Raw genomic sequence first — 13,588 nt, forward strand, 5'->3', positions numbered from 1 at the left:
AAAAAACTATGAATTATAACTATTGTACAGTAGAGAGTTTAGCACAAATTTACATTCTACGTGTCCCATTAAAGACATACAATTCACTTAAATATATGAAATTTTAATATGCTGGGCTGATTTTAACAGTGAACATTTCATGAATGATTACCATGTTCTACACACTGTGCAAACTGCTTAACTTGTTTCACAACAACACTAAGATTAGGTGATTTTCATCCCTTGCTATAGACAAGGTTTAAGTAACTTATCCAAGATCACAAAGGCAGTGGCAGAGTGAGACTGAAATTAGATCTAGCTCCAAAATCCACAGCAAACTCAGTAGAAACTTATGATGGTGAATTCTTTTACTTAATTTAGAAACAGTTATAATAATAATTGTTATAATAATAAGATTTATTTTAAACCAGGAATTAAGTTTTCTAAATAATCAGGTCAGCAGTACCCCAAAGCAGAAGTGAAATCCCCTGTACCAGTTGGTGCAACTAGTTATTTGCCACTGGTACAAACAAATGTATCTATATCACGTATGACATTCCTACAGGACAGACAGAACTGTGATCTTGCCAACATTTAACTCTAAAAAGAATCTTTAATGTAGTTTTCACTTTCTCATTTAAATACTCTCCCTTTACAGTTTGATAGGACCTTTTCCTTCAGCCAACTGTGAATACCAGTATGAATTTTTCAGGCTCATCACTGTGTATACTCTATCTCTCAAAACTACACATTTTTTGTTGTTGTTGTTAAGTAAACTGATATTTGTTTTATGCAAAAAAAAAAAAAAACAAAAAACAGTGACAAGCAGTTAGGAAACAAGAATGATATATAATAGCTACCATAGAGAGTAAATCTATAAGCCTTCCATGGTGCTGGGACAGTGATAAGAGCTTTAAAACTCTTCATCTATATTGAGGTAGATACTCTGAACCTCTTTGTACAGATGAGAAAACTAAGGTGAAACATCTAAGTCACTTGCTCAAGGTCTTGTAGCTAATAAGCAATAGAATGGGGATTCAGATTCAAGTCTCTGAATCTTCTTAACTAAACATTACATCTTTGTTAACTTTCGTTAGCCTAAAAATGTAATCCTTAAATTTAATTTCAATTAGTTTAATATTGGAATTTTTAAATGACTTCTTTTATAGGTACTTTGATCCAATGGAAAAATTGCTGTCATCAACTGTATTTTATAAACTTCTTCCAAATAAGATGTATAAAAATGTAATGGAAAAAAAAAACCCTAGAGTTTAGGATAAACTTCTCTTAAAATATTTTTCAAAATAATTCAAATTCTCAAAAAATTGAAATGAAAGTACATCTTACCTTCGAGGAGGAACATTAACATCTGCCAGTGTATACAGAGGTGTGAGACTTGACACAAGATAATGAAGTTGAGGAAAAGGAACTAAATTCATGCTGATTTCATTAAGGTCCATGTTAAGAGACCCTTCAAACCTCGCTGAGCTAAAAATATTAAACCAATAAAGAAAACTTTAATTTTAAAGTATATACTTTGAATGTAGTTTGATTTATTCAGAAAGCATTTTTTCAAATACTTTTGTTAACTGTTATTCAGTAAAGTATATATGCTCTCTTTTTAAAACTATTTGTGAAACTTATATCACAAATAGTTATGTATAAAGATGAAATATAACATACAACACCTATAGCAATTCTTACTTCTGGATTACCTAAAGTGTAACCAATTTACTATTATAGTTGCTCATTACACACACAAAAAATATCCTATGTAAAACAGATTTTATACTGTGTTAAGAACACATAGAGGTCAGTAATAATTTAGTTATTCTAGAAAGTTTACTAAATTCCTCAAGGGTTTGCTGAATAGTTTCTATCTCTATAATCTGGAATACAATAATGCCAAAGCAATCTTTTAGACCAAAGTTAAGGAAATCTTTTGGAGTAGCTAATGAGGAAATATTGATTAGCTTTTTCAAAATATTAAAGACATTCCACTGCAAAAAAAAAAAGTTTAATTTTATTTAACCAAGTGTTTCTCAAATTTATCAACCACAAAACTTTATCATTTAACACCTATTAATATTTAATATATGCTGGGAAATGATGCTTTGGAGTCACAGAAATTAAAATTCTGGTAAGTTCAAGGTTAGGAAAAAACAAACAAGCTCCTAAAACTAGAATAACTTAAAAATGCTACTGCTTGAGTAAGCAGAACATTTTAAAAAACATAGTGAGAATTACACACTATCCTCAGGTATGCCATTAATACCCTTACCTTGTTAGGTTGAGTAGTAAATTTGCCACAATATTGTTCATTGCATCAAAGGGCTTCTTGTGCTTTTTAAAAGATCCAGCATTTGAAGTAATCAAACTCTTGGGCTTCACAGTTGTACCCAATTTTCCAGAATTCACCATGAGGTCAATTTTGCTAATGATGTCAAATAAAGACTTTGAGGAAAAATATTAGGAGAGAAGCTATTAGGATGAGCAGATATATAAATAGAAAGGATTCTACTAGGAAGGCCAGAAGAGAAAAACAATTTAAACTATCTTTTCTTTTACATGGGAAGGCTAAAAAGTGAAGAAAAGAGGGGAAGCAGCTGTGGCTCAATCAGTTGGGCTCCCATCTACCATATGGGAGGCCCTGGGTTCGCATCCTGGGGCCTCCTTGTGAAGGCAGGCTTGCTGTGCTGCGGAACACCGCCCGATCTGCAGGCACTGTGGAGCACCACCTGGCCTGCAAGTGCTGCAGACAGCTGACTCAGCAAGGTGACGCAACAAAAAAAGGGAGACAAGCAAAAAAAAAAAACACAGAAGAGCGCACAGTGAATAGACAGAGTGCAGACAGCAAAAAGCTGCAAGGGGGGAGGGGAAATAAAATAAATAAATACAGACACAGAAGAACGTACAGCAAATGGACACAGTGCGCAGACAGCATGCAAAAAGCCACAAGGGGGGGAGGATAAAAAAAAAAGTGAAAAGAAGGGAATGCTTATAAACATAAGCATAATAAGGCTGAATGTATATGAAAATTGTCCATAAATTACAATGTTAATTTCTTACTTGATTGTCAATGGGCAACACACAGTCTGCATGCTCACTAAGTTCCTTCATTGCCAAGATGCTATTATAAGGTGATGTTATGACATCATCCTCTCTGGAAGGATAAACAGAAGTAACAAATCTGTATACTTCTGGGAATTCATCCTCAAGCACCTTTAAAAGAAATGTGCCAAGTCCAGATCCTGTTCCTAAGGATAAACATTTTAGAAAAATAACAGAACAAATGATTTAGAATATAATAACGAGGCAATTGTTTGGGAATTTGGATTGTATGTTTGATTTGTAGAAATGTGTATTAAAGATTTATAATTCAATTTATTCCTGTGATTCTATATTATTAAGTAATGTAATTAAGGCTTAAAATCCTGAATTCTATCTCTGGCTCTGACAATGAGGTGGGAAGGGCTTTCTGTATTTCTCTTTTTCACACTGAAGTTTAATTTATATGATGCCAGAAGAAGTGATTGGAGTGAAAAATTCAACTAAGACAGTATTCAGTCTTTACTTGATAGTAAACAACTTAAAAAAAAACAAAACAAAACATATCTTGACAGAGAAAGAACATTATGACACTAAGCAACTTAAACACTGAGTTTAAATTGTTTAAAATTAAGCATAACTACATTGAATTTACAACATTTTCAACTATGAAACTTTGTTACTATTTTAAAGCACAAACTTTAAGAATTCCATTAAAGATAACTTCCTGACATGCAGAGTTACAAATACATAAATTCAAAATATTTTAAGGACTAAAAATTAATACAGCATTGTATTAATCTAAGCTGGGGTTTTCAGAGAAGCTGTATTTCTTACTTTAATGATTATGGTAGTCTTCTAAAGGCATAGTTAAATGTCAATTATGAGAAGTGGATATGGCTCAACAGAGCATCTGCCTACCATATAGGAGGTCCAAGGGTTTGATACCCAGGGCCTCCTGGCTCGTGGTGAGCTGGCTCACGCACAGTGCTGCTGCATGCAAGGAATGATGCCCCTGCGAAAGAGTGACCCCTGTGCAAGGAGAGCCGCCCCATGTGAAACTTCAGCCTGCCCAGTGGTGGTGCCATACACACGGAGAGCTGACATGGCAAGGTGATGCAACAACAAAAAAAAAGGAACCCAGAACTTCAGTGCCACCTGATGAGAATACAAATGGAAACAGGAAAACATACAGTGAATGGATAGAGAGCAGATAACGGGGAGGGGGGAGTAAATAAATAATAATAAATCTTTAAAAAAAAAAGGGCAAATATCAGAACTGCTGACACTGAATAATAGATATGTATGAAAATCAATTATACTCAACCTGCTGAATATAAACTCTTAATCTCGGTTTGGAGAAAAGAATTTGTTTGGCATTTTAAAAAATATTGGCTAATTCTATTTTGAAATGACCAAATTATAACTTGTTTCTAGTTCATGGAATAGAGAAGTAAAACACTCTAGTTCCAACGTATAGACTTCTGGGGAAGACAGTACTGTAGATCATTTATTTCCAGTTCAAACAGATTATTTACCATGGCAAACAAGGACTTAAAGGAGTTGACTGTAAGGATTTCTTTTATTCTTTCTACTAGAAAATGAGAAAAGTTTGAAGGTGGTTAAAGAAAAGGCTTGAGGATCTTTGCAAGCAAACGCATGAACATGCCAGTAATGCTTAATTCTAGTGAGAATACAGGACCATATAAGCAAGCTCTTAGGAGAAAGTAAACATTCTTGTAAAGCTTATATATACTGAAATGTAGCTAGGAATTTTATAAAAGAAACTAGAGGTAGAAGAAAAAAAATGTTCAGCCACAGCTCTGATTTTTAAAAGGACTTAAAAGAAAAATTGCCAATAGTTACACAATTTCACAAAATTTTAAAATAAAAGCTTTTGTTATATACCTACATCAAACATGTACTTAATAGTTCTCTTTATCAAGCACCGATTTGGAAACAAAACTTAATGTCTGCAAAATTAATTCCCACTTGTACTTTAACACTGTTACAGGTAAACAAGTAAATAACTTTACCTCCTCCCATAGAATGTATTATAAAGAAACACTGCAAACAATCACAGTGCTCAGCTGACTTCCTGAGTTTCTCCAAAATTTGTTCCCGGTAAAGACTGCCAAAAACTTTGTGACCTACAGCCCTGAAAAAAAAAATATGTACTTTTAAAAATCCTTGTATTATTTCTTGATTAAAAAATTTCTAAGCTACATGAAAAGGTTATACAAATTTTGAAAAAGCATTTTTACTAGAATAAGTAAATTCTATAGTTTCATCTCAATGAACCATATTACAATATCTCATGTAATTTAACAAATACATAGTCTTTAAATATACTGATAAGAGATATATATCATTAATGGATACTAAACTATGTTTTTGTAAATTTTATCTTCTCTTCCCTTTTCTGTTAAGGTACAAATACACCAAAATAAGATTTTAGTTACAGAGTGTTTTTTTTTGTTTGTTTAAAGTAGATTCTGAATTGCAGTGGCTTTTACTATTAAAAAGGACAAAGTGGTCAATTGGAAAGATATTACTGAAAACAAAAACTTTTTAACTAACCTATTCTGGTTTAAAATATAAGAAAAGCATTGGCCATATCATATTACTAGATAAAATGACACATTAGAAAATTGACATTCATGCAGAATATCTCTGCAAGCCTTTTTTGTTGCCCAAATTTGCAAGTATCATTGTAAGAATAGTTTCTCCATAAGGTGCAGTCAGGTATAACTCAAAAAGTTATATATAACTATTGTCATTATTTCATATTATACAAGGATCAATTTACAATGAGGAATTTGAAAAAGTAATTTTTCCTGATTCCTCTTTTTCTTAAAATAATGAGGATGTTCCAGGAGTTAAGAGTAAATATAGGTAGCTTAGAAGCATTGTGAAACACCATCATTTAATACAAGGCATTCATTTTTAAGGTAAAGATGGTGGGCTGAAAGGCCTGGAGTTATGTGTTGTAAGTAACATTTGCTTTCATGCCAGCAGAACCTATTAGAAAGAAGCAAAGATTGCTTTTTAAAATATTCCAGTTAACATTCAATTGTTATGCTTAGCATACTCTTACCAATTATTCCCTGAGCCAGAAATATCAGTGATGAGCTGCTTGCTATCAAATACATCTTTCAATGGTCCCTGCAGAATTTCATTTACTACCCCTTCCTCCATGTCAATCAAGACAGCCTGAGAAAGAGAAAGAGAATTTAATCAGTATATTTTCCTTTAGAATTAGTCAGTCTGTAAATGAAAAGAATTTAAGTTGCATTTTTCTTATAATTTAAGCTTAATCAAATTCTTTAAGCAGAATCTTTTAAGAATTTTTAAAAACTGAAAAATAATTTCAGTTTACTAGAAAGGCAGAATCTAATTAAGAGTTGGATTTTTAACTCTTTTATCCTACTCCAAACGTAAAGTGGGGGGAAAAAAAGGAACTTAATAATCTCTGCAGCTGAATGTTTAACAATATTTGTGAGCTTGTGTGCCTGTAAATTTCTTGAGAACAAGGTCTTGGAAATCTAGAAGGTAACTTTAACTAGAGCAAGTTCTCAATAAATGCAGGGCACAATAACGTACTTGCTCACTAGGAACAACAGTGCTGCTCTCTATGAATCACAGCCAAAACTTGTCCTATTCAAGTGAGCAAGGCTAGGGCACTGAGTAGATTGAAAGACAAGGTCCATTCCCCCATGTAACCTCAAAATCCACTTTGTAATACAAATTTTACTGATTTAGGAGATAATCTATAGGACTAAGGGGAAATGAGAATATAAAACAATATAAAATTAACTGTGAAGGAAAAACTGACACAGAAAAAAGGCTAGGACGATATATGATCAGATGTTACACTGGGATTGCTTGGCAGTAGATTATGCCCTCTCCCCTTGTCCTCTTTTTTTTTTTTTTTTAACTTTCCATATTTTCTACACTGAGGAAGAAACGTGATTAAGTAAAATAAATAAATTTAGAAAGCAAAGCTGAAAAAAATATTCTGAAATAACCTAAGGCATACCATAAAGCTATCTGCTAACTTCTTGATTCAGTGTCACAGAGGAAGTCCTTGGCTTATGGGCTTTGGTTCTTGTGACCACTGCAGTTACTGTGCTACTGTGCTACGTGCTAATGTACATCCTATTTAATCCTCACAGTCCTATGCATAGATATCATAATCATCCCCATTTTACAGATGAGGAAACCAACAAATAACTTTCAAGATTTAAACCCAGCTAGCCTGGCTGAAGAATCTTCACTCTGAACCACCAAACTCTGTCCTAGTATCTAGTTGAAGGGAGACAAGTCAAGTCTGATACTTACAAACTGCTGGTTACAATGGAGTTACAATTTATGCACATTTCAATTCTAATTCAACTATTTGTGAGAGTTAAGTATGCTAATGTAAGCTAAATTACATTACAAAGCCTGTAAAATTATATTTTCAAATGTATTATTTTATATACTGCAATCATTATACATATATTTTTACATACACAGGGTTGTACCAGGCAATCTATAAGCAATTTTATGGATTTCCAAGGATATTGGTGACAGTATGCAATTTTCACCATAAATGCTGACTTTAACATCTAACCAAACACATAAGAGGGACTTCACTGTAAGAACAAATTGTAGTACTAGAAGTTCTGTAAGACTTAAAAAAACAAAACCAGCCCTCATTCCTATATGAATTTATTGAGATGATCTGTGGAAATATTAAACATAAATACCCACAAAATAATAAACCATAAACCCTCAATTACCTTGCAGTCTGATAAGGCAATCAGTATGCAAAAAACTGATATTTACATTCCTGAAGTTAGTTTTGATAGGACCATCACTCTCCCAGTCACTTAGCCTTAAAACCCTAACATAATACATACTTCTTTCATACCTTTCTTCCTCACATCAGACCTGATTTTTGAAAATTAGTGTGGCTTTAATTAAAATTTGGGAAAGTATTTGGAGCTCCTCACCTAGGCATCCAAGGTCTGATCATAACTCTTTTAGAATTTAATGTTTCCAGAGCCACTTGGTGATATAACCTTCTGGTCTTGTAACTTTCCCCTAATTGTAATATAGGGTTTAAAAATTGTTGAGTATTTGCTTTTTAATCTAAGTTCGTGGCCACAAAAGAAGGACCCAAGCACCAGCCTGGACTCCTCAGGGGTAAAAAGTTACATAATGCCAGAAGATCAAAAAGAGAAAGCAGAAGGATACTTACTAGGACAAAAGTCAAAGGCTGCAGGAACAAACGAATCCTATCTTTCCTAATACTATTCCCTTCACCTCACATCCTGCTCACACAAGTGGTAGGAGGAAAGGGTTCAAACTGGGAGAAGCCTAGGACTCTAATATCTAGATTGGGATGTCAGCCTTTGCCCATGGCAGAGTATACCAAGTGCCAATCAATTCTCCTAAGAGCCTACAAGCAAATGGTCTTTGCCTGAAATTTTGTTTTCCAAGAATGTGGAAGATCACAGATATAAGGAGATGGTTCCCAGGTGCCACAAGACTATTCCTCTCCATTTCTAGCTTCTACGCTAGTTCTATTGCTTTTTGACTGCACCTCCCCCCTTTTTTCAATAATCAAACATTACTGATCAACATCTGGAAAAGGCACTAGTTGTAGAGGATCAATTACAGAAGATAATTGTTGTTGGAATGAGATTAATACTATACATATGGACTCTGAAGTATTCATATTCAGGAAACCATACATAATAATTGGTATATATTCACCATAATGTGGCTGGATACATGACTTGTTTTGGAGGTAGAAACCTGATGCAAATAAGTCTTTCATTATATTTAATTGAAAATTTAATCTGCCTTAGTATTATTTCAGGTCCTTAGAGTTAAGGCTTCTTTTGTTATTTATGTAAACATCTTTTTTCCCTTGAAACATTTAGATAAAAATACCAAACTGTAATACAATTGCCTCCCTAATGTTCCAGGTGGACACAAATGTCCAATTATCTACATATATATGAAATATGGCTTAAGTAAATTTTTGAGAAGTTAAAATTTTATTCTCATTATAGTCACAGAAGTATAGTTATTTTAAAAACACATGCATTCAAAAATTCAAACGTATGTATCTTACCCGTGCTTTTAAAGAACAAATTTTCCCCCTGGAAATACTGCCACCATCACCAACCACTCTGAAAGATATAAGATGAGAAAAGGTCATAACATCTTTCATGGTTAATAGTGCTACCAGGTAATAAGAGTTAACTTCCATTTATACAGGCTGCTTATAGGTCAGTAAGGCAGACACAACAGCCCTGTTCAACCTCCTCCTCCCTTGCCTACCTCCCATAAAGCTAAAAATGTGAGGTTCTTATTTTCCCTGCTTCCTTGGTAGTTAGGGTTGGCCATGTAATCCAGTTCTAGCTAAAGAGATAAAGGTGAGGTATGCTGGACTTTTTTTTATATAAAAAGGATTAGATGTCGTTGGTGGCAATCTTTTCTCTTCTTTCAGTCTTGAACAAGAATATGGATGTAATTCCTGGTGTGGAGGCTGCTATTTTGTAGTCATGAAGTGATAAGCATGGGAACTAAAAAATCAATACAATAAGGATGGTGGAAAGGGTATCTAATTCTTTGAAGTACTTCTCTAAACCTAGAACATCCTAGTTGCTTATTTCTTTGTATTTGAAAGAACTGGAAACCTTTATCACTTAAGCCACAAATACTCAGCTTTTCCACTGCAGCCAAACGTACATCCACTGATATACCAGTTAGATACCATTGTGTTCCTAAGTATATTCTTAAAATTTCGTCTTGAAAATAAGTATCAAAGCACCTAAAGCTCTAAACACAGGGCACATGTCAATAAATATAATTCCACAAGAAACCAGAACATATGACAGGAAGCTGAATTAGCACAGATAATGCTATAGGTCAGAGTTTGGTAAACTACAGCCCTTGAGCCAACTTTGACCAGCTATTTTCCAAAGTTTCACTGGAACACAACCATGCCTGTTCATTTATCTATTATCTATACCTGCAGGCATGCTACAGTGACAAAGTAGCTAGGCAAAGCCTAAAATATTCTCTTGCCCTTTATAGGAAAAGGTTTGCCACTTCCTGCTATATGTAAATTCCTACATTATTAAAGTTTTTTTTTTTGTTTTTAGGCATACCAGTGATTGAACCAGGACCTCATAAATGCAGACACTCAACCACTGAGTTTACCCGCTCCTCCCTACCACATTATTAAAAAGGTGTAATTTCCTTAGACACAGAAATATACATGAAGATGTGTTCTCATATTTGAAAAATACTATTCTTACTAACTTGTAGTACAGATGTGGTATGTATTGATGGTACAGGGAAAGAAGAGCAAGATTCTACATCCCTTCTCTTTCTCAAACATGATACTAGTGAAATAAGAATGCTTTCAATTTAAATTATAAAGCAAACGTAGATGAGACTGTAGTTATGCAAAGCCACCTTAACAGTGAATAGTTCCAAGGCTGAGTCCTAACTATGTAACAGTCAGTGAAGGACTGATGATCAAGAAAGGAACTTTAGGGTAGGAATTTGGTTAGCATTGCAAAGATAAACTTGAGTAGTATCTCTCTTAATATTTAGGGGAGAGGATGTTCTAATCTACAAACATGAGGAGATGAGGTTTTTATGACAAGAATTTCCATATAATAGAGATGACACAGACATTAACTTCCCTTAGTCTGCTTCCATGGTAACCTATCAACCTTCTGATTATTATGTAGCTTTCTAAGTAGATATCCTAGAGAAGATAAAACGACTGGGAAGAAAAATGAGTATCAGGTCTTCTTGAGTTATCGTTCCCACTGTCAGTATATTAACTTTAGCTTTTTAATCTCCCATTCTTTCCTTTGAGTTTGGTTAATGTGACTATTCTGGAAAAGACTGTACCTATTCTCAAGGAGCCAACAACAAGGTTTCTGAATTTCAAGCCTGCATGACAGACTCTGGAATTCACCAACGAAGTGGGGGATAACTGGTCTTCCCCAGGCGATAACTGACTCAAAGTAACCAGCCAACTAATTCAGACTACAACTGGAATTTTTATTAAATTAGATTAAAGCCTGATATTAAGTATATATTTTTCAGTTCAAGCCTACCAGTTTAGTTTTATGAAGCATTTTGAAAATGCATGAACTTAACACTACTGTTTCAGTTAAGAGTATGATATACTCCCCTATTAAAAAAATGTAATCTGACAATTATTTTTCTATTTTTTAGCACATTCTCTTCATAGAGCAAATATTTCTGACCACAATAAAGAAAAGTAAATGACATTTTTTCTTTTAAAAGTTTGCCATAAACAAATGCATTAACAAGATATACTTAGTGGGAAGTGGACTTGGCCCAATGGATAGGGAATCTGCCTACCACACGGGAGGTCTGCGGTTCAAACCCCGGGCCTCCTTGACTCGTGTGGGGCTGGCCCATGTACAGAGCTGATGCACGCAAGGAGTGCCGTGCCATGCAGGGGTGTCCCCCGTGTAGGGGAGCCCCACGCACAAGTAGTGTGCCCTGTAAGGAGAGCCACCCTGCGTGAAAGAAAGTGCAGCCTGCCCAGGAATGGCGCCGCACACACGGAGAGCTGACACAACAAGATGACGCAACAAAGAGAGACACAGATTCCCGTGCCGCTGATAAGGATAGAAGTGGTCACAGAAGAAGACGCAGCGAATGGACACAGGGAGCAGACAACTGGGGGCTGGGGTGGGGAGAGAAATAAAAAATAAATCTTTAGGGAAAAAAAAAGATACACTTAGGGAAAAATTCAGCTTTCCTTTAGTGAAACGTTATTTCAAGGTTAAGTGAAAAAAGACAGTAAAGTTTTTTCTTCCATAACATGGCTTAAAAAGGAAACCTGTTGTCCTGTTCTGCAGAATGAGAAAAGAATAACGAGAACAAATACTCTTTCAATAATGAGAAAACAACTCTGGGTTCCCTTCCTGAAAAGGTTCCACGGGGTTCTAGCTCCTGATACCTCCTGCAACCCAAGGTTCCCCCATCTTGGATCCCTACCCTCTCCTCCCCCCAGTGGAAGCAGCCCCTAGGAAGGGACTCCTACAGAGTTCAAGGGCAGCAGGGCAGTTTCCCCTCAAACTCCTGAAACCTACCATGGAGGGAGGTGCACAGGCCCTAGGCTCTGGAAAGCAATCTGCGGTTCTTGAACTCCAAGGGGTCCACAGGAACCTTATGAGCTACCTTAGCTCAGGGCCTTTGCAAAGGGAAAGATCAGTTACCAGAAACCATGGCAGGCTGTGGGGACAGCCAGGTGTGCGGTAATCAGCAGGCAGTGTAATTATCTTTATGCTAATTAATTCTCAGCTCATTACATTTCCTGTGGTTAACTGGTACTTCAGTTGATTTGATTAAAAGGAAAACAAAAGAGACTTTTTCAAGGTTACTGTTATTGTCCTTTGAAGAATTCTCTCCAAATCTGTTGACATAAAAAGGTTAATTGTGCTCCATGACAGATTTTAATCCTATCTTACCTGGTATCCACATTTCTAAAGAAGTTGCTTATTGCTTCATCATAAATTCCTTTCTAAAAAGAAAATATACAAATAGCATTTGATAAAGTTTTGCCTCTTAACCCCCCCACCCCCCGGCCAATGAGATCCTTTCAGTTTTAATAACCCCACAATACTTGTAATGGTTAGTATGTGGTTGTAGTAAGAAAAACGAAATAACACAAAATACTGAGCCTGATGCTTCCCATCGCCTCCTACAGGAGAGTAAATGCCATAAATTCTGTGGATTAAGTGCAGCAGAGGGTGCTATAGAGCAGGTGCATCAAATGAGTTTTCTCTGTTTTTAAAGCTGACTGGTTAATTTAAGAAATATGCCACAAGCGTTACCTATTTTACAAAGTACCTTCACACACATTATCTCACTGATCATATACTATCTCACTGATCACACATGAGGCATATCTCATTCTTCACAAGAACGCTGATACAAATGAGGACCCTGAGAATTAGGAAAATTGTTAAGACGAAGGTCCCCGGCCAATGTTCTTTTCGTGTATTGTCTAACGCCAGCATACATTTAAAAAGCAGTATTTTTTTCTTTACAATAAAGGTGCCAGAGAACTTATATTGGTCAGATAAAAACTCAAATAGAGTATTTCTTGTTTGTTGGAGGAGCCTCGGTGACAGGCGAGGGGGACATCGGGGCCGAGGGGACCCGGCGCGGGGCGGGTACCTGGTTGACCGCGGCGTGCTCCCTCAGCGCCAAGTCCCAGAAGCAGCAGCCAATCTGGTTTCCACACTGGCCAACTGGGGCCGAAGGAGGAAGAAGGAAAGCGAACAGACATTAGGCGGGAAATAAGGTCGTTCGGCTCTGTAGCGACCCGATCCCCACCCTTCCAACGCAGCTTACCCTGCACGACCACCGACTGGGTCATGCTGCTGGGCCGCCAGCCCAGGTAACCAGACGGCCCGCGCGGACCTTCGCATTCTCGATGCCCAGCAACTGAGCTCTTCGAGGGGGCAGGGCAGCCGTAAGTCACGCCGCTGCCGCCAGTCGC

At 36.1% G+C, this 13,588-nt stretch overlaps 1 protein-coding gene across 2 annotated transcripts in view; it reads right to left on the reverse strand.

Moving 5' to 3' along the window:
- Window positions 1-13,574, reverse strand: part of TUBE1 (tubulin epsilon 1) — a 19,680-nt gene extending 6,106 nt beyond the window's left edge. The window contains exons 1-9 of one of the 2 annotated variants that reach the window (XM_004455846.4): window positions 13,441-13,574; window positions 13,264-13,337; window positions 12,552-12,604; window positions 9,155-9,212; window positions 6,125-6,240; window positions 5,064-5,185; window positions 3,049-3,236; window positions 2,261-2,433; window positions 1,327-1,467 (exon numbers count right to left, since the gene is read on the reverse strand). In XM_004455846.4, the coding sequence (XP_004455903.1) occupies window positions 1,327-1,467; window positions 2,261-2,433; window positions 3,049-3,236; window positions 5,064-5,185; window positions 6,125-6,240; window positions 9,155-9,212; window positions 12,552-12,604; window positions 13,264-13,337; window positions 13,441-13,465 (950 nt within the window). In that variant the 5' untranslated portion in view covers window positions 13,466-13,574. Of the gene's footprint in view, window positions 1-1,326; window positions 1,468-2,260; window positions 2,434-3,048; window positions 3,237-5,063; window positions 5,186-6,124; window positions 6,241-9,154; window positions 9,213-12,173; window positions 12,605-13,263; window positions 13,338-13,440 lie in introns of those variants that run through there. The other variant, XM_012524211.4, reaches the window with a different exon arrangement.
- Between the last annotated feature and the right edge of the window lie 14 nt (window positions 13,575-13,588).

This window comes from Dasypus novemcinctus, chromosome 11 (assembly GCF_030445035.2).
Source record: "Dasypus novemcinctus isolate mDasNov1 chromosome 11, mDasNov1.1.hap2, whole genome shotgun sequence".
Lineage (NCBI taxonomy): Eukaryota > Metazoa > Chordata > Mammalia > Cingulata > Dasypodidae > Dasypus > Dasypus novemcinctus.